The following is a 26,802-nucleotide window of genomic DNA, read 5'->3' as shown; positions in this document are numbered from 1 at the left end:
TTGCTCTTCCTCCCTTTCACTTGTTTGCTCTTTCTCTGCCTCTCCTCCCTTTGCATTTCATCTCACATAAGGTGTGTAACATCGATTTACATTAGATCCATCAATCTTTCTTCCTGTCTCCCATGACCTGTCTCTCTCTCTCTCTCACTCTCTCTCTCTCTCTCTCTCTCTCTCTCTCTCTCTCCCACACACACACACACACACACACACACACACACCCTGCCACAACCCCTCTGTGTTTCACCTGACAGATTATTTTTTAATAATGCTAGTAATGAGCCTGTGTTCTGGAGTGTTGAGAAAACCGTGTGTATTTCCTTCCTATGATTACATTTTCCGACATGTGTGATAATAATGCGTGGAGAATTACCGCCTACGTGAGCTGCAGATTAATATCCAAAAGCAGCTACGACCAAATAGAATGTGACAGACATGAAAGACACCATAGGACTGTGCATCGACCCCGGCTGTCCATCAATCAAGCACATGCCACTGACACCTTCCCATAATGCAACAGGATGCCTGCTGTGAATATTTAAAATGTAGGGATGCTTCCCATTGGATCCCCTGGGACCTTAATGGCTCAGGTGCTCAACTGTGAGATGTCATTTTTGATTGTCTTCCTATTATATAAACAAAAGGCAGAGTTGAATTGGCCAACATCTATGTGCCTGTGTTTGCATGGTTGTTATTGTACTCTTGTAACAAACATATTTTCCAAGCCTATAGCATTACATCAGCCCTCTAAATCGGAAGCATTGAGTCAATAGTGTTAGAATTCAGCACCAAGAGGGCATAGCTCTTTTGCAATACCTTGCATCTTACTTTTGCTTCCTACAGCATTTCCCAGATGGCCTTTTAGTCATTTTCTATACCGTAAAGGGGAAGAATACCTTTTATTTTCTCATTCTAAGTAACTATTCTGCTTTTCATTGCTATCTCCACCTTGTCTTCCACAGCTGCATGTAGCCACATTTGTCTATTAAGCGTGTGTGTGTGTCTGTGTGTGTGTGTGTGTCTGTGTGTGTGTGTGTGTGTGTGTGTGTGTGTGTGTGTGTGTGTGTGTGTGTGTGTGTGTGTGTGTGTGTGCGCGCGCGTGTGTGTCTGCACGTGTGTGTCTGCATCTGTGTTTTATGGTCCCAGGGGGTCAGAGGTGTTTATACGGGAGAGGTGACTCCCTTATTGCTTCCATAACCTGAGTAGATCATATGAAACCCTGTCATTTACAGTGAATGGGAGCATCTGGTGAGCCGTAAATGTAATGTAATGAAATGAAGGCCCATATGGCCCGTACGCGCAAGCCTCCCGTTGCAGCGACCCGGTGACTGACCGAGTCAAATCATAGCCAGGCTGGGGCAGGCAGGCAGAGGATAGTAACATAGAGAGACATTATAAAAGTATATGGCCTTTTAGTATTGGGACTGTTTTTCATGGTTTGGACCAGGTCTCTTATTTCAAATTAAGGATAACCCTATACTAGTTCTACGGCTAATGATATTTTTCGATTTACTGTGTGATTCCAATTTTGTGGCAAGAATTTTGAGAAGATCCTTTTCCTTTCTCAACATGACAATGCCCCCGTGGACTAAGCAAACATGGCTTTCTGAGTTTGGCCGTAAGAAATGCAGGAAAGGCAGGCCAGGCAGAGTGAAAATGCCTCCGTCCAGCTTTTTCTTTTTTCTTTTTTCATTTGGCCGAAACTCTGATATATGCTTTCATTACCTCCAGCCTCGACTGCTGCAATAGCATTCTTCATGGTACATTGTCCAAAAGTCCCTAATAAACTCTGTTACATCCAGAACTCCGCTGCTCCGCTGCTCTGCCTGCTTTACTCACTTCTGTTCCTGTGACCGACCGACCACCCTTGTGTTAATGGTCGGCTACTTGCACACAGTCCCAAAATGGATTCAGCTCCTTCTCCTCACTCACAAAGCCCTGCACAACCTATCCCACTTCCTCCACCTCCAACCACCCTTTCCTTACCCTTCTAGATCAAACACTGGACCATCCATGACTGCACCAATCTTGCAATGTTTTAAGAAGTCACTCAAAACTCATCTTTATAGAACTGCTTTTTAAGCTTGATTTAATGCCCTGTCCCACCCCAAGCCTTAACTGCGTAAGAATTCTCTTGGTTCTTTTATTGAACATGTCTTGTAAAGTTTCCTCCGAGTACCTTTTTAAAGAGGCGCTCTATAAATGAAAATGTGTCATTATGAGAAGTTTACTGGCCTGCAGACAGCCCCGACCTCAACCTTTATCGACGAAGGCCAACCTCACCAATACTCTTTCCTGAAAATCCCTGTGGCAAGGCTCGGAAAGGTTTGTGGAAATACCTCCCAAAAGAGTGGAAGGTTGTTGTCATGGCAGCAAAGGTGTCCACCACCTACTCTGTGAGGGTTGTCCACATCAATGTACATTTTGTAGGGAGCACCTTGTCATACCCACTTCTGGAGAGGTCTGTGGCTTTCTGGAGATAGAGAGAGAGAGAGACATCCCTGACTGCCAGTTATTGTGCATTAGGTCTAGTGTGTGGAGGGGTTGCATGGAGACACGAGGGGGGTGATGTGCAGTGGGGACTTACTCCTTGTGATGACCAAGCAGCTTTTCTCTTCCTTCACGTCGCAAGCCCCCCCACCCCCCTATCCCTCCCCCCTCTCAGCGTTTGTCTCTTCTCTGATTAGCATTCCCAGGCCCGGGCTGACTCCCTCCATAAATCCAATAGCGGTGGCGAGTGTGAGTCATTGACTCGGTAAAGCTGCTGAACACGTCGTTATTGCTAACCCCACAAACACTGGGACGGGGGAAGGGGGTATGGGGGTAGGGGTATAGGGACGTAGCAGAGGAGGAGGGACGCTAAAGGATAATGTACCTAAAAGGGCATCAAAGGAATAAACATTAATGTAGCGGGATGACTTGTAATAAAGATATGTTCTTCTCTACTCAGACCAGTAAAGGTAAATCTTAATCTCCTTCTGTTGTTGTTGTTCTCTGCCCACAGGAACTCCACATACTGCATGAAGGTGTCCATGTCCCTGACTGTAGCCGAGAACGACACAAACCTCTGCTACAACTCCAACATGAGACGAACCGAGAAGGCCGAGCTCAGCAAGAGTAAAGACATCCTGTGTCCTGACATAGACGACTATGTGGAACCCGGGAAAGAGCCGGACATCGTCTGGTACAAGGTGAGATAGCATTATATTTGTTTTATCTCTACTGTCTTGTTTCTTGTGTAACATTTGTATACTTGCTGCCCGAAGGTTGATTTGTGTGTGTGTGTGCGTGTGTGCGTGCGTGTGTGTGTGCGTGCGTGTGTGTGTGTGTGTGTGTGTGTGTGTGTGTGTGTGTGTGTGTGTGTGTGTGTGTGTGTGTGTGTGTGTGTGTGTGTGTGTGTGTGTGTGTGTGTGTGTGTGTGTGTGTGTGTGTGTGTGTGTGTGTGTGTGTGTGTGTGTGTGTGTGTGTGTGTGTGTGTGTGTGTGTGTGTGTGTGTGTGTGTGTGTGCGTGCGTGTGTGTGTTAGTCTGTCTGTCTGTCTGTCTTGCATAATGTTATTTGTTATGTGGTTTGGAAAAGTAATAAGGAGGGGAGTCTTTCTGCCTTTGTGATTATACAACCGAGAAATTATTCTCGAATGCTTCGTTGGTTTGTTTTTTCGTCTAATTTCTTGGCTGTTTATGTTCAAAAAGCCTTGTTGGGATCAGTTAGGGCAGATTATGTACGGGCGCAAACGATTTTGCGATGAGTTACAGAAGAGTGTTTTTTCACCGTGAGAGTCATCTAAAAGAGAAGAAAGGACTTGAGCAGAGGGTAAGCCACAGAGACACCTTGCATACTGAACACAAAAGTTATATTAGGAGAAAATTGTGCTATGTCCCTCTCTATCTGCCCTGCGGAATGAGTGGATGTCCTCCAAAAACTCCTTGTCCTCCCCTGATCTTTATTCAGCGTGCACCTTTCTCCTCTCTCACCTGGGCTCTTGCCTTTACCAGGTCAGGCGTGCCCCGCGGACAACAAAAATGCATCCCAGAGAAGGGCTCAGGCCAGACTAATCACAGGCAGATCAGCAGTAGATTAGCTGGCAGGGCTCGACCTCTAGGTTTTTCCAGAATTCAATTACAGCCCGGGTAATGACTGGGAGTGCTGGAACCCCGAGTTATTTGGACCACTGCGAAGCCACTGTGATTGAATCCGAAGGTTGCCCGGGAGCAGTGTGTGGAATAGAATCCGCCGAGCTATCGTTGTCCCTGCCATAGTACCGAGGGAGCTGGAGAGAGGATCATGTCATGGAGTCATTCTTTGTGCCTGCACGACACACACACACACACACACACACACACACACACACACACACACACACACACATACTCAAAGATGCAGCGCAAACACACTTATTATTGTCAGCAGAGACTACTGTAAATAACATTCTCTGTCCTCTGTGGCTCTACCCGGGCTATTGAATGGAGAATATTTACTTCAGTGCAATAAATCGTGATCAGATAAGTAGGATAATGGCCGAGCCTTATCATTTTACTGTATGGAGCTTTTATGTCAGAGTGCCAAGCTATGCATCCCCTACAACTAATCCACTTTCCTAACGCTCAGCGACGTTTGAAAGCTTTTGTGCGCGCTCAGATCTTATGGATTCAATTCATTACGGAATCTGAGAGAGAAGGTCTTTTTTATAACGTTAAGCTTGCCCAGAATATTTAATTCCTTTACCACGTGTAGCAAGATCTGTTGGCTGCCAGTCATTTTCTTTTTATTTCACTTCTCAAGTGGTTTCTTCAATAGGAAGCCCCTTTGGTAGAAGCTTTAAGTTTGACCTGCCTGTCCTCTAATGTACAGGAGTGCCGTCCAAAGCAGTGGCGTGCCAGTATCATCCAGAAGAGAGACATTCTGTCCATCCAGGAGGTGAAGGAAGATGACATCGGGAATTACACCTGTGAAGTCCAGTTTGGGGGCTTTGTGGTCCGGAGGACGACTGAACTCGCCGTAACTGGTAAGGGAAATTGAAAAATGTGATTTTGTATGTGTATTGGTGGGGCTTGGAGTGTCTATTTTCTGTGTGTAGATTAGCTTGGAGGAGGTAAGAAGGTAGTAGAAGTTGTAACAATCAAAAGAATATTCAGCAAAGAAGTGGATGAAAACACACACACACACACACACACCTGCACACACATACCACTGAGCACTGCAGCAATGTCCTGCTGCTGTGTTAATTGCTGGGGAGGTTGAATGCTGGGGCCTGGCCTCTATCCCTTCGTCTACCTCAGCATTTTCCAGCCAAGCAAGCAGTGTTGAAATATTTAAGGCTATAGGCTAAACCCCTTCACACAGAGAGCTAAAGAGCCAGGACCAAGGTCAGGAGATTTACAGTACTCTTGCTCTGCTCCCTCTGTTTCTATCCTTCTTCTCCGTCCCTCCCTCTCTCTCTCTCTCACTCTCTCTCTCTCTCTCTTTTTTGCCTTGCACAACTGCAAGGTGAGCACATGACAAAGTAATGCATTCATTTGTTCTTTCTCAATGTGACTCCGGGGTGAGACCAGGGATTCAGGCGCTCTGAGCCTGTGCACTCTGCCAGGTCAACTGCTCATATTAGGGTTGATGAAAAGGTCAAATTCTGTTTTTTTCAGCTCGTCCAACTCATTTTATTCTAGTGTGTACAGTACATCTGTTTGATGCCACTTATTATTTAGTGCCCACTAAGGTCACACCATACAAATTAAACCCTGCAATTGTGGTTGCATTGTGTTCATTGATGCCGTAGTAAATTAAAATTAGTAGTGCTTGACCACCAATTTGTAATAATCACAGGGCATGAACAAAAAAAATTAACATCTTAAAGTCATACAAACCTAGGGGCGCCCTTAGCTCAGTTGGTAGGGCGTCCCCCCCATGGGCCTCAGCCAGCAGCGGACCCGGGTTCGATTCCAGCCCGCGGTTGTTCTCTGCATGTCACTCCCCTCTCTGCCCCATTTCAACACTCTCTACACTGTCAATAAAGCATAAAATTGCCGAAAAAATATCCTAAAAAAAAAAAAAAAAAGTCATACAAACCTGCTTTTACTCAGTTTGGTACATAGAAACATATAGTATTTCAAACAGTATGTGTATGTTTCCACGCAGGTTTTGCTGTGAAAATATGATGATGACAATTTGCTAAAAGCTTTGTCATCATGTTTGTTCAACAGTTCTTCACATGCTGCAATGACAACTGTGTGTATTTGAACTTGGAACTAGTCAAGCTTATAGTGTGTGTGTGTGTGTGTGTGTGTGTGTGTGTGTGTGTGTGTGTGTGTGTGTGTGTGTGTGTGTGTGTGTGTGTGTGTGTGTGTGTGTGTGTGTGTGTGTGTGTGTGTGTGTGTGTGTGTGTGTGTGTGTGTGTGTGTGTGTGTGTGTGTGTGTGTGTGTGCGTGTGTGCGCGTGTGTACGATGACCACCCGGAAGTAGTCGAAGCATTTGATTAGTATCTTGTTTGGTGTTTATTTGTGTGGCCAGTCATTGCTCTTTCTGTGATATAAGGGCGATAGCAGTGTGAGATACACAGGCTATTTGCTATCTGGCAAACAGGAAAGATACACACCTCAACCGCGGCATGCTACACTACTGGATGAGGCTAAAATAGGATCCTGGAGATGTGGCATCCAGATTTGCTGCCCCTGTGATTGATGGGCAGCATTTTTATCCCCAGTGGGGCTCAATAAACATGAGGCAGATAGCAGGAAGATACAGTAGATTTCATTTTATAACCATTACCATCACAGGAGAGTCCTCCATGTGCTCAGTGCTTCAATGATTCCCTGTAAATTACATTGATCAGAAATTCCTGACCGACATGCATGGGCAGCATATCATTATATGCAGTGTGAGAGTAAGATAATTCCAGTCTGCAGACTTCACCACGGCATTGTTTCTAGAGAGACACATCGCTTTTGTGTTCTCATTCTCTGAGCAAGACAAACCTATACCTTTTGAAATGCATAATCCTACTTCTGTAAGAAATACTTTGGAAACTATGTTTATTTACGTATTCATTTGTGTGACTTAAGTTAAGTAAAGATGCTTTAATGGTTACTTAACATAAGGCTATATTCAAATTTGTTTTTGTTTTCCGCATATCCCCTCTGACACCACACTCCAGCGCGGGTCCTCGTGCAGCCAATTTACAGCGCCCCTGTATCTTGCTCAAAGACACAATGGAAGAGATGGTGGGCACTGCAGATGTAATTACCAGCCACGACTAGTTTTACAACTAATACCCTCTTACCAGTGCTGGGAATTGAACCAACAACCTTATGGTTACTGGTTCAATCCTGAATATGTGTTTATTTGGTTTGATGCATGAAATTGTGTGGTATACAGTTTTTTTTTGTTTGGCGAGTGAATATCATGTCGGCTATGTGCTAGATTTACGCTGGCCTCACCTTGTGTGTTTGTTAGCCTGTTAGCGTGGCCTCAATGTTCTGTAATGACAGTGGTCATAAAAACTTAATTGGGTTATAAATATAAACAGTTTACATTAATGAGACTGAGAAGAGATCGGAGAGAGTGGAAAGAGAGAGAGGGGAAGATAAACAGGAGGCAAAAAGACAAAGAGATGCGTATTTCATTGCTCTTTTCTTTCCGTATTGCTTATATGCATTGTGCGATATGAATTTACAATCAAACCTTGCTAAACAGGAGAGGAGCCAAAACAAAACAAACAAATACAGGTTTGGTCAATATTATTGGCATTACTGGATTTCAAGTACATTATTATACATCTCCTGGAATAAAAGTCAAGTTAAAGAGCTTAAGGCTGACCTGGAGTGATGGTAGGAACCCATGCCATATGCCACTCACTGAACCAAGAAGGGTTTTTATGGACGAAGGCCAAGGAGACTTCACTGCTGAAGGAAATACATAAAAAGGCATGACTGATCTTTGCCAAAACGTACCTACACAAAACCCAATCCTTCTGGGTAAATGTTCTGTGACCAGATGAAACCAAAAAAAGCTTCTTGGCAATGAAAACCAGCAATTTGTTTATAGGCTACACAATTGGGCTTCTAAGAAAAAGCCCCCACTACAATTGGTAGAGCCAATGTTGTGGGACTGTTTTGCTGCCTTAAAAGAATCATGAAAGCAAAGGATTATGTTATAGCAAAGAAAAGGCAAGAACATTGTTGAAGTCCTACACCACAATGAATACCAAAACACAAGAATGGTTGAAAGGGGGGAAAAAATGGCCAATGTGTCCTGATCTTAGCCAAGCTCAAAAAGGGAATCCGGCAAACATTCAAGATTTGAACACATTTTCATAAAAATTTCAACCGTCAACTGTCCTTGTTAAATAAAGGTGTGCTACCAAATATTCTGAATTGGCTGCCTTTTGTGTCCAGGACATATTTTACATTTCATATTTGAAAAACTACGTTCAATTTAAAAAGGAATGGGTTTTTTTCTTGAACAATATTAGACATCATATTAAAATAATCTCATAATAAAAAGTTGTACCATTTATTTCTGAAGGTATTGTAGAGGTTATACAAAAAGTCCAAAGGTATCAATGATGCTGACTGGAACTGTATATACGTGGGAACAGCAAGCTTTAGCTTAAATCAAGCAAGACAGATCCAGAGACTGTCAACAAAGAAAAACAGGATTTACTACTAGTTACTGTACTTATAACAATGTACCTATTTCCCAATGTCCTAACTGTTCTTATTAAACTTAGCATAGTTTCATGTATCATTTTGCGTAGTGCTTGCATGCACATATATACAGTTTGTACATAAAAACACCCCCACGCAGCCTGAGGTACCTTGATGCATGTTTTCCATCATTTATCATCAGTAAATCATCACAATAGAGAAAGTAATTGTATTTGACACCCATAGTGCTTTAATTGCTTTACAGCTTTAATGCAGCAAGTTGATGTGGGTATCCCACAGTCGTTTCTCTTCTTGCAGTACTGTACATAATAATAATTTACATGAAGCACATTTCCAAAATGTAAACTGACTGAGTGTGACTGAACTATTGTCCCATATTTACTGGGAAAACTCTTACTAGCATAAGACCTTCAATAGCCATGAGATTTTTTTTTTTTATTACAGCATCACAATAGGTGCCTGTCTCAGTCGCCGATTCTGTCATCAACTATGCTGCTTCTGCTGTAAAAATATGGCTTGATCGGCACTTCCACAGCATTTAGCCTCATTACCATACCGGTGGGGTACCTCCTCTTTACAGCGGTGGTATCCTGGTAGAATTAGATTAGCTCGCTCTGACCATAGGCTCGTTTCCCTTTCATAAACCTACACCATCATTCCCTCAAGTGGGCGTGAGATTATCTACATTTTATCACATACTGTTAAAACCGACATTGCCTGGACGGAAAGCATAAAACGCCAAACTATGTCTGAGATCCGAGGGCTAATGTAGTAGTTTATTTGATAGGCCGAGAGGATGAAGGAGGTCATTAAGTTTAACTGATCTTAAATATAGCGCAATAGACACTGGCCTTTGCTTTGACCCTGCCTTGCTGAATATTGCGAATGTGTGTGTGTGTGTGTGTGTGTGTGTATGTGTGTGGGTGTATGTGTGTGCTTGTCTTTCTGCTCTGACCCTTTTGCACCACTGTATGTAACGGCCTCCATTAAAAGCGGCAGAGGACCTGCTATCAGAACTGAGGTCAGTCTTGTAATAGAGGTTAACTATGGGCATAAACACAGGCTCAACCAGATCTGGCTGATACCCTTAATCAAGTTCCCAATGCTTCTCAGATTAATAAAAAATATATAAAAGAAACATTGACCCCCTTGCCCGCGTTTAATGTCCTCTCCCGCCTATGGCCCTCATTTAATTTTTTTCTTTATCTCATTCTGAACATGTGAACCCAGAGACAGCCTGTGTGTGTGTGTGTGTGTGTGTGTGTGTGTGTGTGTGTGTGTGTGTGTGTGTGTGTGTGTGTGTGTGTGTGTGTGTGTGTGTGTGTGTGTGTGTGTGTGTGTGTGTGTGTGTGTGTGTGTGTGTGTGTGTGTGTGTGTGTGTGTGTGTGTGTGTGTGTGTGTGTGTGTGTGTGTGTGTGTGTGTGTTGAGAACGAAAAAAGCCAAGATCAACAACGGCAGATGGAAAGATTTTGTTTTCTCTCTACCCTCCGTGGACCTTCACCTTCACCTCCCATCTGTAAAGAGAGTGCCTTTGTGTGTACCCTTATAATTGATTCATAGCAGCCCGCATCAGGTTCTGCTATTTCCCGGGCTCCTCCGAGGAATACAGAGCGTGGTCAGATTAGTCTACTCTCGTGTTTACCCTTTTCCGTTATCAGAGACAAGAGAAGCAACGCCTAGGCTGAATCGACCCAGCTATGATTAATAGATACATGTACAGTGGGGGCCGCCTTATGTAGTATGTATGCCTGCCTGCCTGCCTGCCTGCTTGTTTGTCTTCTTAAAGTTGTATATGCACATCTTAATCATTCCAATCCTTCAATTGTTATGCTTCTCCTCTGCCTCATTTCCAGCACTGCTGTGATGCTAATGCCACAATACTGTGTAGCATAACACCAGATAAAAGCCCTGTTTTCAGCTGATGTATGCAGCTCCCTCTGCGTTCTGTAGGGAAAGGAAAATATTATGAAGAGCGCCACGGAAAAAGGATGAAGAGAAGAAGGAAGTGAAAGTGACTGATAACGGCAAAGGGATAGAGAGGAGAAGAGATAGAAGGAATGGAGGAGATAGAGAGGTGGCTGCTCCTATATCTTATCTGTATTCCTTGCCAGTGTTTCCCCAGCAGAAACAGTGTGTCAAGGACTATAAACAGACTATTATCCCAGTGTTTATCTCAATGCACATTACCGTTTGCCTCTGTCCGACTTACTGTAATGGAGTCGTTTGGTTTGATGGATGCCTCGGGCGTGGGTTTCTATCTATTGCTCCCATTATAGCACCGTCTGCCTCCCCGCGCACACTGTAGAAATGTCTGTCTGCACATTCAGCATGGCGCGGCGGCAGGCATAGTGATTGAGGTTATGACCAATGTAAATGTACCATTTGGCACAGTGGGCTGGGAGGTACAGGGGGCAAGAGGAAATCGAGGGGAGCAGCGGAATCATCTACCTTGGATTACTTCTTTTTTAGAATATCCACCGTTATGAGAGGAGGTGCTTTGGGAAATGCGCTTTATGCACTGTGAATGAATAAATGTGTGTGCGTGAAAACAGAAATGTGACCGTCATCGCAGCTGTTTTGTTTGTTTGTTTGTTTGCATGCATGCGGAGCTTGCTTTATTCCCTGCTCAATGTATCGGAACGAAGGCTTTTGGCTGGATAGATTTAAGATTTATTCATTAGGGTTTACTGTAAAATGATTGCCCCGGCCCTCTCTGGGCTAGATCTCAAATTGTAAAGTGTGTGTGTGTGTGTGTGTGTGTGTGTGTGTGTGTGAGCGTGCGTGCGTGTGCATTTTTGCGTGTAATGAGGAGCTGAGGTTGTGGCGAGGTGATCCAGGACATCGTCTCATCGCAGTAAAAGGTTCCTTACAGTTCTCCTGCTACGGGGTCACCTTCAGAAGCACGAACACTTCACAACCTTATAAAACCTTAACTGCCTTGTGTGCACACGCATGAGCGGCACCGTGTGTCTGTGATTTATTTCTTTTTTATGGCAATATAGCTTGACTTTTACCTGGTCAGGGCGTAATATCACTACAGCGGATGTTGGGGAGAAAAAGGAAAGGACGAAGGCAGAAGCAGTCAGCGCCGGAGATGTAAGCGAAAGAGGACCGTGGCATATCCAAACCTCCTCTGTGGTTCTCCTTCCCCCATTTACTGTATCAGAGCCGAAAGATGGGTAGATGGATGGAGAGGCGGCCATTAATGTTGATATTATCCCCCAAGTGTGGGCAGAAGAGGTATAGCGCGATAAGGGCCCCATGAGATGAGGTTTGCACTCGACTGAAACCTTCTCCATCTTGCGGTCTATATGTTTGAGTCTTGTGCGAAATACATTGCAATGTGGCCGTCTTTAGTGCTCACTCTAAACACTCACCCACCGCCACACGCACCCTCCATGGGGAACAGAGGATAAGATCACACCTGAGATAAGTGTTACTCCAGCACTTGACTTCTCCTGACTCCAACTATACGCACCTGTGCAGGCCTGCCCAGACAAATGACTGGGCCCCTGAAAAGGTCCAGTCATTGGGCCCCCTTTACTCATACTGAACTTGTATCAATGTGCATGATGCGCTTATTCCTACATAAACACATACCTGAACACAGGGCCGGTTCTAGCCAGTTAGATTAAGGGGGGCTACTGAAAATAATAGTGGGCAGAGACACTGACGATGCTCGTGCACGCAAGATCTCTGCACCTGCTTTTTGGCACATTTACTGTAACATTTCCTGTAATGTAAGCTTTTAGACACACCAATGCTGTAGGGCAGGGGTGTCCAAAATTTTTTCACTGAGGGCCACATACAGAAAAATCTACGAAGGGCCGGGCCACTTTGCAAAAATAATACATTTATCAGGACATGTAGCTGCTCTGATGTTTAGTTTCATAGTGTTTTCGTAAATTGTAATCCTTCTTCACGGCAACACTTTACTTGCACATTAAACAGATACATTCCCCCTCTTGTTAAATGCCATTGGTACACCCAGTGTTTTCTGCTTTTGCATCCAATGTCCAGCTGGGTGAAAATAGTAGCCAGCCGAGATCCCGCCCCTCCAAGGGGGGTCCGGGGGTATGCCCCCCCGGGAGATTTTTTTAAGTTTTTAAAGTGAAATGCATGAATCTGGTGCACTTTGAGAGGGGAATTAAGAGGCTAAAGCTGAAGAATTTTGTATGAAAAAAATGGAGACACTGTGCCAGATGAATTAGAAGCTATTGGAGAAGGACACATGGATTTTCCATAATAATATTAATTTAAAATAAAATATTATGCAGGGTCCTCTGGGATGGGCTTGGTGCTCTTTTTGTTTTATGGGACATATTTCTCTGTAATATAATGAGTGCATTTAAATTATTTAAAAATGAAAAGGGCTATATTACATTATATTTTTAAAATGTGCCACGGGCCAATCAATCAGTTTTGACACCCCTGCACTAGTGGTTTAACTAAGAAATGCAAGAAATTTTTTTTTTTTCAAAGGGCCATATTACATTATATCTTTAAAATCGGCCGCGGGCCAATAAAAAGTGGGCCGCAGTTGGCCCGCGGGCCGTAGTTTGGACACCCCTGCTGTAGGGGGAGTTTACCATGATAGCACTGCTACCAGAAGCTTTCCTCATCAGTATAACAACCATCTGCCACCTTCATTTAAAGGCTAAATATTTAATTTTCTAATTTTCTTAGAAAATAATAGATAAAATATACAGAATAATTTCAAAGACACCTCAAAACTTGATAAAATATCGCAGTATCTCTGAATTGAAAATACACTTCTGCTAGCAGAAATACTGATATTAAGGAATTTTCCGGGGATCTAAGGCCCTTGAAAGTTCCCTTTTTTTCCTTTCTTTTCTGGTACCCTGATTTATGTCCAGGTCCTGGCATCACTGAGCTTGCTAGGTTAGCTTGCTCATCATCAATGCATGCAACGGTTTTGAGGGGGAAAAAACGACCCATGATACTTTTAGTTTTTCAATATAAAATGTGATATATTTTACCCAAGTAACAATGAATAAAATGTTTTCTTTTATAGAAAGTTCTCTTGCGAATATAGCGTTCATAATAAAGGTTGGCTGAATTAGATAATCTGCAAAAAAAAAATATATATATATATATTTAATTGTTTTCCTCTCTGGGCCCCCCCTGGTGGCTGGGCCCTAGAAAGCTTTCCCACTTTCTACCCCTCATGGGCGGCCCTGCACCTGTGTGACTCTACATCAGTCATCCTCCACCAAGAGGGGTACAAACACCATGAAAGCATTCTATATGTCTGAGATGTGAACAGAACCCCCCTGTTGTCCGTTGAGCTTGTAAGACGTCTGGTAGGAGGATTGTCTATGGGATGTGTCCATCCATTTTTAATGACTAGACATTTACTGAGCAGTTGAGTTTACTCTGTGGCATTACCGGCGTATAGGGTGGGGCTCATTAGTTTAAGGTCAACTATAACCGTAGTCATTAACCAACTACGTCCCTAACCTCTCCTCCCCCTCCCCCTCCCCCTCCCCCTCCTCCTGCCTCCTGTCTCGAGTGTTCTTCATCTCACTTCATCAATATTCACAAGCTGTCCTCCTAGACTCTGAGCAGGCCAGAGTTCACATTGTTTTAATTCAATTAAAATTGACATCAAACTGCATGTGACAAATGAAATTTACATCCACCCACAATTAATCTGGCCTGACCCACCCACTCCAACCCACCCCTTAGTCCCTGGTTATCGTAATTGTCTAGGCCTATGAGGCTGGTACCATGAGCAGCAGTGGGGAAATTTTTATAATGATTCTGTCTTTTGAAGCCTTCTGAAGTGTATGTCAATAATTCAATTGGGGTTTGTTTTTCTTCATGTGACAATGCGATGCTAGGCACATGTTTTAACACATGGACTGATCCAGGCTAATTGTTTCCCCCTCATTCCAGTCTTGTGTTAAGCTAAGCTAAACATGTTTTCTTTCTCTGGCTTCAAAAGGTATATGGATATGAGAGATGAGAATGGTATTGATACTTATATAACGTTTGACAAGAAAAGGAATATGTTTGTTTCCAAAAATTTTGAACTATTCCTTTCATTATCTAGCCCCAGATTAAACAGCAACATTGAAATGCTTTTATTTCAGTAACTCAACAGATTTAAGCTCATGAATAAAATAAAGTCACAAAAGCTGTGTACTTCAAACTCTCAAAATTAATTCAAAGATATAGCATTTTGAACTCTTTAAATTTTTTACGTCTTTGTTCTTGAAATTTAATTTGAGCTTGAACTTTCATGATAAAATCAACACTTTAAATCTTCAGCATAGTGGCCTCACTCATTTGCTTTTAATATATCCTTATTTTTCAATTAGGAGCCCATATGCCTTATTTTCGTTGAAGCATTTATTGTTTATTGTATGATACAATACACCTTTGAATCAATGAAGGTTATTGGTCTTTCACAAAAAAAGAAAATGTTCAGCTGAGAGAGCAAGGGTAAAGATATATCATTTTCATATAAAGGAAAGCATTGGTGTTCCTCTCAGCTCCCTGCATTCTCCCGTGAGAATCAATGCGTGTGGCTGCCTGTATGTATGGAGTGCTCCAGAATCGACACTATAAAATATGAATAGACCCATTTTTATAAGTTGGCCTTGTCAAAGACGTTCTTTAGTGGTGCCCTCGTAAGCCTGCTGAAACACTGCAGGTGTAAGCCGAGCGCTCACTGATGCAGAAATACATCCAACGTGGTCAATAGGAAAACAAATCTTTGTTGTCATGTGTACTCCTCCTGATGTAAATCTCCCATGTTAGAGCAGCATTTTGCTCTCAATCCTCCGTCTCTGGAGAGCAACATGTCCGGGCCTTTTCTCTCTCTTTGCCTCTCGATATGGAACCAATTACCTGACCGTGCATGTTGAAGCAGCTACAGTAAAGCTGTAATCTTGTGTTTTCCAATTTGTGCCCAGTTCCTGCTCTGGGAGACAAGGTCCAAAGACAAATTACCACTGGAGCGTCAGTGAGCGTATTTGCATACACTTTTGTTTGTTTCCAAATGCATGTGTGCGCCTAACAGAATGTGGATGCTGTATGTTTTGTGGAGTGCGTTTGTGTGTGTGTGTGTGTGCGTGTGCACGTCCGTGTGTTAGTGTGTGTGTGTGTGTGTGTGTGTGTGTGTGTGTGTGTGTGTGTGTGTGTGTGTGTGTGTGTGTGTGTGTATGTGTGTGCAGAAGTCAAAGTGTGACAGGATTTCCGAGAGGAGATGGAGATTTTTATTTCTGTTAACGTAGCACAAACCAAACTAGACCACTTGTGAATTTGTCTGTGTGAATGGAATTTTCTCCCCGTACAATTTTGTACTTTAGATCAAGGTTAGAGCTGCTCGTATACAGTTCCATTTCCCAACACAGCAGTAGCTGCAGTAGCAGAAACAAACGACTAGCAGGGAAGTTGTGTGGGCTAGCTTCTTGCTTACAGTATAACACCTTGTGCTTACATTACGTTTTTTTCCTCTTTCTCTGTCCCTCTCCCTTCTTTTATGTGTTCACTAATGAAGTGACAATAGCATGTGGGCCATTTTGACACTGATCATGTTATGACCTTTGTGTCTCTGATCTGTCTGCGATCGCTGTTCTCCTTGCCAGTGTTCCAGTGGTAATTGGCCCCTTCCATCCTGACTCACTTTATTCCCTGCAGTCATTTGCCGCTCTTCTCTTCTCTTTATTCTGTCCTCCAACAGGCAGTGGCCACCTACTTTTATGTTGCTTTCCCAAAAAAAAAAAAATTTGAAATTTGCCTGCAGTTTTATGGTTCTCGTGGCTGGGGATATGAAAAGACTGAAGGTCAATTAGGAGGCTCTAAATATCACTCTCATTATACAGTGTCCTTAAGAAAAGAGCTCTCTAGAAAACCCTCTGTCCAATTAAAAGATAAAAAAGATGACCATTAACAACCGCAGGGGACGGTGACAGAATATAGAGAGATTGTCACACACTTGATCTCGGGCCACAGTAACAGCGGAAGGCCCTATTCGGCTAGCTCTGAAGAGTCCAAATGAATGAATGGTTACAATAGGTGTTTGAGAGTGTCTGTGTGTGTAGTGCACACAATTTTAGGTACGTGTTCAAAGTGTGTGTGTGTGTGTGTGTGTGTGTGTGTGTGTGTGTGTGTGTGTGTGTGTGTGTGTGTTTGTGTGTGTGTGTGTGTGTGTGTGTGTGTGTGTGTGTGTGTGTGTGTGTGTGTGTGTGTGTGTGTGTGTGTGTGTGTGTGTGTGTGTGTGTGTGTGTGTGTGTGTGTGTGTGTGTGTGTGTGTGTGTGTGTGTGTGTGTGTGTGTGTGTGTGTGTGTGTGTGTGTGTGCTTGCTGCTGTGTGGGAGCGCTGGATGATGTACAAAGTGCGGATAAGTTTTGAATGTCAACATAGCACGAACAAAACCAAAGCACCCAACTATACATGAGGTTCGATGATGAAAAATGTGTGACATCATCTTATCTCTTCACATTCTCTGTATCTCTTTGCGCGCTTCACACGGTTGATGCAACCCCTCACCCTTTCTTTGACACCCAATGCTCGAAATCATACATATAGTGTGCTGTGCTGTCCAAGCCTCTGACCCTCAGGGTGAAGACACAACACGATATACATGTAAGGCTCTTTGATGTAGAGGAGCCATACCACCAACAATAACGGGTCACTATGTGTGTGTGTATAAGCACTCCTTTCCCTATGAATGCATGTGTGCATGTTTGTTTGCATGCATTAGCATCTTTCTGCTCACTCTCTGGAGGTGCTCTAAAAGAAACAGTGTGAATGTCCTTCTACATTATAGTTATTTTGGACCCACTAGCAGTACCTCGGAGAATATTGGTAATGTCAAAACAATGTGGTTTTTTTTCAATTCCTTCCAGTGAGTCCGTGACTAAACGCCTTAGCTGTCATTACCATTTTGCGTTGCCACCACTTTCCCTGGTACACAATGGAAATGATGTCTTTACAGCTACGTTGCTGCTTCTCTTGCTCTCTCCCTTTCTATCCTCCCCTGGCATCCCTGCACAGTTATCCAGGAAGCTTATGTCAGCATCTACAGTTTGCTGTGTGTGTGTGTGTGTGTGTGTGTGTGTGTGTGTGTGTGTGTGTGTGTGTGTGTGTGTGTGTGTGTGTGTGTGTGTGTGTGTGTGTGTGTGTGTGTGTGTGTGTGTGTGTGTGTGTGTGTGTGTGTGTGTGTGTGTGTGTGTGTGTGTGTGTGTGTGTGTGTGTGTGTGTGTGTGTGTGTGTGTGTGTCTATGTGTCTCTTTGTACATCGGCAGTGCTCGCATGCCTGTGCATGTAGACATCCATGCATGCCTGTCTAGCTGTGATAACTGGAAATGAATGGCAGACAACTTTCTGTCTCACCTATTCCTCCCTGAAGCCAGTTGCCATTTTGAACTCACAGGTTAAAGTCTCATCAATTCTCTCAAACAAATAAAGGTCTGGCTTCTCAAAAAGCAGGCTGTGCACCAGGTAGCCAAGCCGCAGGTGGTCACTTGATATGTGTAGGCTGAGGGTGTGGGTGAGATCATGCTGATGAATGTCTCTGATTGCCACAATCACATTATTAACGGGATCACACTCTCACAGTTCTTTCCATCTGGTCAGATGCTTAACAATGGAAGAAAATGTCTCTCCCCTCTGTTGTCTCCATGGCCACCCGCGCGCTCTGTGCTGTGTCTAGCCCGAGATACGATACCTGCTGCACCTTAATCATAGGTGTGGGGAACAAAGAGAAAAAGAAAATGTGTGTGTTGCTTGGAGGAGGTTGAGTCAGCCTTTATTACTGACTTTTTGTCCGTTTGCTGCAACATGATGTGGGTGTCAGAATGTTTTTCTCATCTTGTACGTATATGCTCACCTATATTTTTCCCTCTTCTCTACCTTCCTCCTCTCCTCTCCTCTCCTCGCTTCTCTTCAGTTGTTGTAGTTTGCTTCATTCTCCTCTCATCCATCCGTCTCCCCTCCTCTCTCCTTACTTCTTTTGTTGTCGCTGGAAAAGAATGTCGAGGCAGGTAATTACCGTGGGCGAGGTCGCTTTTCCTTTCATTTACTTTATATTCTAAACTGCAAACCCCTAACGTTTCTCTCTCACACCATTTATCTCTCCCCCTCTCTCTGGCTGTCTCTGCAGTTATTTTTAAGTCCGCTTTAATTACCCATTTTTAGAGAGAATAGATGGACTACCAGGTCTTGTATTTTCTCTTTAAATTCTAGACAATACAGTATTATTAATTCCGTCTTTCCTTGTGCCGGCTTGGCTCTATAAGTGCCAGCCTGGTGCAGTGTGAGGGTTGGGCCCATTCCTGCAGCTGTTGTTTAGCAGTGCACTGGAGCAGGCTTTATGCTGATTAACTGCATCACATCTGATGGATTCCCAGCGACCTCTCCACCCTCCAATATAGCTCTGGGAGCCTTTCAAGGGGAAAAGGCTTCCCTTTTTAATTAGACAAGAATAGGAAATCTATTAGTGAATGCAGAGAAGGCTCAGCATTGAATGAGGAATTGCTGTGTTCAGTAAGTGTTGAACCAACTACAGTCGTCTCCCCTGCCACTACTGCATTCACAAGAAAACAACTAATGTTCTCCCTGTGTGTCTCTCTCCAGTAAGCAGGGGGGGGGGTGTAGGCATTGGGTGGGGGTTTACCGTAATAAGTATGACCCACCGTCATTTATTCCGTATTTAACCGTTCAAGCAGAAGGTTCAAGTAAACAGCACCACACAACCATCATTTGTAGTTTAACTCTCCTTGACAAAGGCTTGTCCTAGAAATAAATCTGCTTCTTCGGAAAGTACAAAAGACACCATCTTAAAGGATTAAGCATTTTTACGATAGGGTAAATACGACAAAAACAAAGCAATCGTGAATTTCTGTCCCAAAATGAATAAAACACATAAACTAAACGTTGCTATGGATTCAATACATATGGGCACTTTAGAAGTAATTTCCACATACAGTGTCCTGGTATTGTAAATATCAGTATCACACTAAATATGTATTCATCCACAGCAGAAAATAGCCCCGCCCAACCAGTTCACTTCAGTTAAAAACTCCAATGGCCATCTGTGTTAAGAACTAAACCGCTTTTTTAAAATGAAACTATATTTTGGGAACAAATACGCTTTGGGGTGAGAGCCACAGACAAGATAAGTCAGAAAGTATTAAGGTAACACATTGTTGGTTATGACATAAACATAGAAAATTACAGCCGTATCCTTTAATGGAAGTTCCATGTTGCTACTGCATACACATAAACAGCCAAGTGCATACACACACACACACACACACACACACACATTCCTAAATCTTAATACCCCCCTCTGGTGACCATGCGCAGTGTTCCACAGTGTGCGTTGTATAAGACTGTTTGACTTTGATAAATAAAAGAGCAGAGAGGTCTTCTTCATAATCATGTTATATTTATGTTGAGGAACACACAGCAGAGAGAGAGAAGAGAGCTTCTGTGTCACAGCACAATCCAGCTGCAATGATTATTACTCTCACAGTTTAAAAAGGAAAAAGTGTTTGTTTTTTAATGCCAGGGCCAAACTTTCTCAGGGAAATGTTGGATGAATGATTTATTTAAACAGTCCCACTCATTGAGGGCAATATTTGTTTAACGATCAGCTGTAGTTCGTGTGAGAGTGTATGTGTGGCCTTATTTCTGAAAGATTTTCCCCGTTCAATTGACCCAATTGAATGTTTCTGTCAATGCAAAAATGTGTGTGTTTTCACCCCCCCTCCCCCCTCCCTGCTTTGTAACTAACAGAAATCAGGAAGCAGCAGATGCAGATCAGTTTCTCTCACATAGCGTCTGCTTAAATGCTTTGCTTTGCGATTCTGCACACTCTTCCACGCGCCTTTGTCTCGTGGCATCTGGGGCGTCTCACCGGGATAACATGTTACATAATTAGCACCAAATTAACACTCAATTAGGCAACCCGTGTTGAGAGGGTGGGGACAGACTGTCTTCTGAGGCTTTTTGAAATGACATCGGAGAATCAGAACACCACCTGGCCTATACTGAGAACACAATGTGTATATGTCGCTTGCCTATAAAAACGTATACCTCGAGCCTTTATGTCCGTGTGTACCGTATCCTGTTACATCAATTTAAACCAAGATCCCTGCTTCTCTCTGCAACGTTCAGCTATTCCCATAAGAAGTATTAAGGTTCATGGTTGCTGCGTTCCAATATGTTTTTTTTTCTTTGATGTATAAAATGGAGTCTTTAGAATGCCGGCTACTTTGTGATACTTGTTTGCTTCTCTTGTGAATAAAGCGATCAAGAATAAAGTGGAGATAGTGTTGATAAAGTTAAACTTTAAAGTGTTCTTTTACAGATCCATATGGGCCTGTATGCAAGACTACTAGTCTGTGTTATTAAGGCCACACGGAGAAATAAGACTTCTTAGACGGTTTGTTTTCATGGAAACTACCTCCGTGATGAGGAAATTAACTTTCCAATCCCCCTTTATTCCCTTTGAGTATAAGATATATATTTAAGATTTTGTTTGCAGTCCAATATCTCCTTTCAGCTGTGTCTTTTCTTCCCAGAGTCCCTAAAGCCAAACATTACAAAGAGACGGCGTTAGCATCCAATCAATGGCTGGAAAGTCCTTTTTTGTCCCAGACTGTTCCTGTGATGTGCAGCTCTGTGTGTGTGATAAGCAACCAAAGAATCCCCGGCTAAATGGAACAATGTATTTTATTTCTTGAAAATGGGCACGCAGCAACACAAAATACATGAGTCATATATAATAACAAATGTTTTTTTCCCTCTTTCTCTAGACAGCCTTCCTCTGCATTCTCTCTTCTCTGACATCCCTCACCCTCTCTCTCTCTCCCTCTCTCTCACTTTCTCGCTCTCTGTCCTCACTTCTCCAACTTCTTGTCCGCTCCCCCTCTCATTTTGCATACACGCTTACATACTCCGGCACACAAGCACACACACACACACACACATTCACACCTCTGTTGGGATGGGGGTTCTTTATTTCATTAACAGCCGTTTGCACGCCAAAATTCATTATGCCAACCTTCTGTTCTCGAGCACCCAAGCATGCCAGCTAACGTGCGGAACAAATTTCTCCCCCCCCTCTCCTCTTTTCAACCTCCCTCACTCCCTCACTCGCCCCACTCCTGCTAATAAGAATGTTTAGGGTGTGATTCACCTGCATCAAAGGCTCCCTGTGAAGAGGTCCGCTTTGTAGCGCTGGTCCATGATTAGTCATTACTGTCAAAACCCTTTGTGTTTCCCTGCGCTGCTATGCTTTGAAGCTAACAGGTGGTTGTATCCGAAATGCAAATATGGCAGATGCCGTCATATCCTCACATGTTTCTCTCCTAGCTCTTAGAGAATGTGATAGTACAGCAGGCGCTGATGCTGCTTCTTTGTCACGCACATCTGTATGGCGTAGCTGCCTAAGGGGGAGCTGTTTTATTCCCTTTTATCAGAGCTGGAGAGATTTAGTTTTAATACAATACATATATTAAAAATCATATCGGTCACTGTACTCACCCTTCAGTCCACACTGACGTGATCCTTACAATTTTGATCACAAAATATGACATTATTTAGGAGGTTTATTTTGCTCCATCTGAATCTCAAGAAAATAACCTCCTCCACAGAGACTACCCTAAACAACTTCCCACTATACTCTTTATATACATTTGCCAATGCCACCAACCCGTTGCCATGAAAATGAATAGGGTGACACCCCTTGCTTCAGGCTGTGTTGTGACAAGTTATTCCGAGTGGAATAAAATGGGTCTTTGTCATGAAGCAAAGCGGTATGCTTTGGAGGGATTTCCAGCGCTCTGGGATTTGCCTTATTTATGAGACACCGGTGAACACACTGCCATAGAATACAACAGCCAAACATGAGTGCCGCTAAGACAACAAGTCTCCTGTATTTTTTTTTTTATAGCCAATGAAATGTATTCTGGAGGAGGACTGAATGTATACATAACTTTTAGGGTTTTTTGTCATGCAATATCCTAGCCATATAGTTCGGTGGACTGAATGAAATGTTAAAGAAATGACACATGTAATGGCTGCTTGCTTGGGTCTTCAAAGCGACACTTATGGGACCAAAAAGCATTCCAGCAAAGGTCAATACAAGGTGACTCTCACTATTTGGCCCCATGCGTGGCTCTTTATACTGGCTTGGCTTCTTCGTTCACATCTCACGCTCTTGACTTTCATTTCCCCCCATGTATTCCCTATTCCTTTTCTACTTTCTACTTACCATTCCACCCCGTGCTGCTTTCACTCATATTACACTTTGCCTCTTTTACAAATATATTGCCTCCCGTTTTTCTTCCTGGCTTCCACACGTCAACAGCGGTCCAGGGGAGTGCTGTGATAGAGTGTGTGTGTGTCTACTGTGTGTATGAGAGCTGGGTTTCTGTATTGGTTGTAATTGCTGGCTGATTTGTGGTCAGAGAGGGTCAGGCATCCTGCGGGGACCATGTCAGGCTTTTAAATTCAGAGGAGAACCCCAGCCCTGCTCCCGTTTAACCTCGGCTAACTCCAGGGGGGTCAAATCGCTTAATCAGCTCCTCTATACTTTCATAAGCGGAGAATTCAATATGAAATACTGGAAAGATATTGGCCGTTGGTCTAGTCCAGTGCACTTCTCTAGCCTGTATGCGTCTGTAAACCATGGAGGCTGTCATTTCTGTAAACCTACAAACTGTAGACGAAGGCTTCAATAGAAAGGCTTTATATCCACATGTACTGAAATAAAAGATACCTTCTTGAAACCTCATAAATGCTAAGGAACCACTGACGCTGTCGTAGCCGAATATAAAAGTCTGACCATGACATACTGTTATTACAGTATATATTACTACACAATCCAACAAATTTGGAATGTCATACAAAATATGTATTTTAAATAGCATTTGCAGTTATGTGTTTAAACTCAATCCTACCAACACATTCTCATGCTTCAAGCGAAAGAATGAGGAAGAATTTCTAATCACAGGAAATATTCAGCCCATATATTATAGTAGTGACATCTGGAATGTGTCTTAACTATCAATTATTTATCTATCTGGTCATTTAGTTTCACTTTTCCTAGAGAGAGAAAAAAAAGTCTAGCTTATTGGCCTGCGGCTAAATCGGCCCTTCAATAGCTGGTCCCAAAAGCATGGTGTCAAAATGAGGAATTAGGAAGTCTGTGCCACGGGGGGATCCAAGTGATGGATTCAGTCCAGATGGTCACCAGTGCGGGCAGGACAGCATGGAGCTCTGTTAACACTTTCCAACAGCAATGCAAACAGGCACGCAGCAACAAAAAACTGTTATAATACTATCAATAAAACACACAATTCCTCACAATTTGATTTAGCCTCTTGTCTCTCCTAGTGTCACCACCAATGACAGAGATTCATTCACAAATAAAAGATTATACGTACATTCGTCTGGCAACCATGTGTTTTATTACGATCGACCTTTCTGAGGAATGGTGTGGGAGAGGGGATATGCAAAAAAGACACATTTCAATAACCTTGTGTGGTGTGTGAGTAACCTTGTGTGAATCTACGAGTGTGTGTGAGTTGACAAATAAATAACTTAACTTATTGGGGAATTGCAATCAAAAACCTCATGGCCAGATGCTGTGGCAATGGCAGATGTGAAGTTCACTATTGAAACAGAACGATTGTCCTTGCTGTTAATTGTTTGCATACTAGCTCAAAACTGTCTTGGTGCCGGTGTGTAAATAAATGGCATCTGACACATGTCCAAAGAACTCCTGTTGACCATGCTTCTATGTCAGGGACTGGAGGAATGTCAGCCATGGAGGAGGGCCTTCTCCCTTTCACACTAGGATCAGCACAGTCTAATGGCTGCTCATCAATTCCTGCTGTCTAGGGAAGTGTGTGTCATGACTCCTGTAACTACTTCTGACAAGAGTGATGAAGCACTTGTTCAAGTTGTAAGATTCTGCTGTGAGTTTGAAACCTTTCGATATAAATCTGTGTAGAAGGGAAGACGGGACAGAGACGTTGAGTGAGGGGCCGCGACAGAGGAAAGGATGACTGGAGAAGACGAGACAAAGAGTGCCTATGGTTTTAGATGTGACGGGCCGGAGAGAGCGAGAGATGCCCATGGAGAGAGGGAGAGAGGGGAGGTAGAGAGGGAGGGAAGATAATGATCGCCATCTGTCTTAGAAGGCCAGGAGAGAAGAGCAGCGTTGAGGTTTTGGAATAACGGGGAAGGCAAACAGACACAGGAATTGCCGATCTCACCCTGGCACTGTGTTGCCTTCATTGACTGGCTTCATTTGAGTCAGCAAAGTGGAAATGTACTGTAGCCTAGAGACAGTTTGGACCATCAGTTGTGCTGTTGTACTGTATATATAGTGCCTTAAAGTGAACAACAAAATTGACCATGAGCCTCTAGAACAACATACAACGGTCTTATCGTCAAATTTAGTTTTTTAGGTTTAAGCACAAAAATGTCTAAGATCATGCTTTGGGTTAAAAGAAGTACTTTGTAAATATAAATGGAGTTATTTGACACTAATAAACACGTGGATACAGTCACAGAATAATCATGGTCATGATTTAAAGAAACCACCTGACTTTCCCCACTGCTCTCGCCATTATTGCTACGGCCACTAGAGGGGCTGTCACTTTAACGTAGAAATGTGATGTGATGGTTTGGGGCGCTGATGCTGTTTTTCTTGGAAGGACAGTTGCTTTAAGTCAGCCTTACTTTAGCCAGCATCTCTCAGCGTGTAGGAGTGATTGTATGAGACACTCCACTGCCTCGGAATGGAGATTAGAAAGGAGACAAATGTGTTATGTGAGAAACCGGTCCAGCAATTCCGTCAACAAAATGTTTTCGGTTTTGGAGGTGAAGTCAAACTGACTGTTTTGGCTTATTTCGGGACATTGCTCTGCTGCTGTATCTAAAGCAAGTTTCCGTTTGCTTTTCAGAAGGAGGCCTGTAGCTCTTTTTAGGTGTGAGCTGATTGACAGATTAAAAGCAGACAGACGATGTGTCTGTCCCTTTGTGCTTCTCAGCTAGGCTACTCTCTTTGTCCTGGAAGCTGCCTGTTGTCCGCCCTCCCTTCACTCAGTTAGTCTAACATTACCACCTTTTTACCTTGAAAAGATCCATTCCTTTTGGCTTATTGAGATAATTGGCCCTACTGACAAGCAATTCACAATGACTGAATAATAATTAGTTTTCTTTGTTCACTTGTTGAAAACTGTGTTTAATTATAATTCCAACATGTGAAGTTCCTCCACAAGGACAGCGTTTCAGATAAACACATTCAGAGGTTGGCGTAAATACAATTTCCAATTTAAGTGATTATTACTAGTGGTGTCTATATCGTTTAAAGTGTGTGTGTGTGTGTGTGTGTGTGTGTGTGTGTGTGTGTGTGTGTGCGCGCGTGCGTGCGTGCGGTTGCAATAAAACTTGCAACAACACAAATACATTCTACCAACCTCTGCACCCTGGTGTCTATTAATGTGAAACAAATGTGGACTAGTCGACCTCTCGAGAGACAGAAACTTTAGGACCATAGAAAAAAGAGGTATACAATGCATAGTGTGTCAGCTATTATGCAGAACTTAAGCATCTTATTTGTGTCCAATTTGGATGCTAAGCGTGGCGAAATGCACAAAAAGTACAGCACGGTGCTATATTCTGCATGGATAAGGAGGAACAGTGGATTATGTGAACTGCTGAGGTGGCTGTGGAGAAGGGGTCAAAGGGAGATGATGGAGCAGATGGCAGTGGGGTGACCCTGCAGGCTGCTTATCTGTTACTTCATGTAAATCTCAGCCCTATACCGGTCACCCCAGGTACAGCCGACTGGCACTACCAGTATGTTGACACACCTGGGACAGGCCTGAGGCTGGTAGAAAAACATGGCAAAACAAAATGGACACACACACATACACCCACCCCTTCCAGTGGGTTTGTACAATGTGCATGCTGTTTGTAATGTGCCAGGGCTGTGTTAATCCTGTCCCCGCAGGTGTGTATCAACCTGCTTTGGCTCTCCCCTGCAGTTGACTGGCTAAGCCTTGTTCTCCTGCTCTGAACAAGTAACAGAATGGACACCAGACCACTAGGGCCTCCCTCTGAATAGCCCACTGAGATGGGCACTGATTCC

At 43.3% G+C, this 26,802-nt stretch overlaps 1 protein-coding gene across 1 annotated transcript in view; it reads left to right on the top strand.

The window, feature by feature from the left end:
• Positions 1–26,802, top strand: part of il1rapl1a (interleukin 1 receptor accessory protein-like 1a) — a gene marked incomplete at both ends in the record, with an annotated part of 129,741 nt that overhangs the window by 49,236 nt on the left and 53,703 nt on the right. Inside the window, 2 exons of the mRNA XM_080037661.1 lie at positions 3,002–3,188; positions 4,848–5,001. Of these exons, the coding sequence (XP_079893787.1) occupies positions 3,002–3,188; positions 4,848–5,001 (341 nt within the window). The remainder of the gene's footprint in view (positions 1–3,001; positions 3,189–4,847; positions 5,002–26,802) is intronic.

The sequence above is a fragment of the Ammodytes marinus genome (genome assembly GCF_949987685.1).
Source record: "Ammodytes marinus genome assembly, chromosome: 12".
NCBI classification, from domain to species: Eukaryota; Metazoa; Chordata; class Actinopteri; order Uranoscopiformes; family Ammodytidae; genus Ammodytes; species Ammodytes marinus.
Note: the sequence above shows the minus strand (reverse complement) of the source record. Positions and strands in the feature narration are given on the sequence as shown.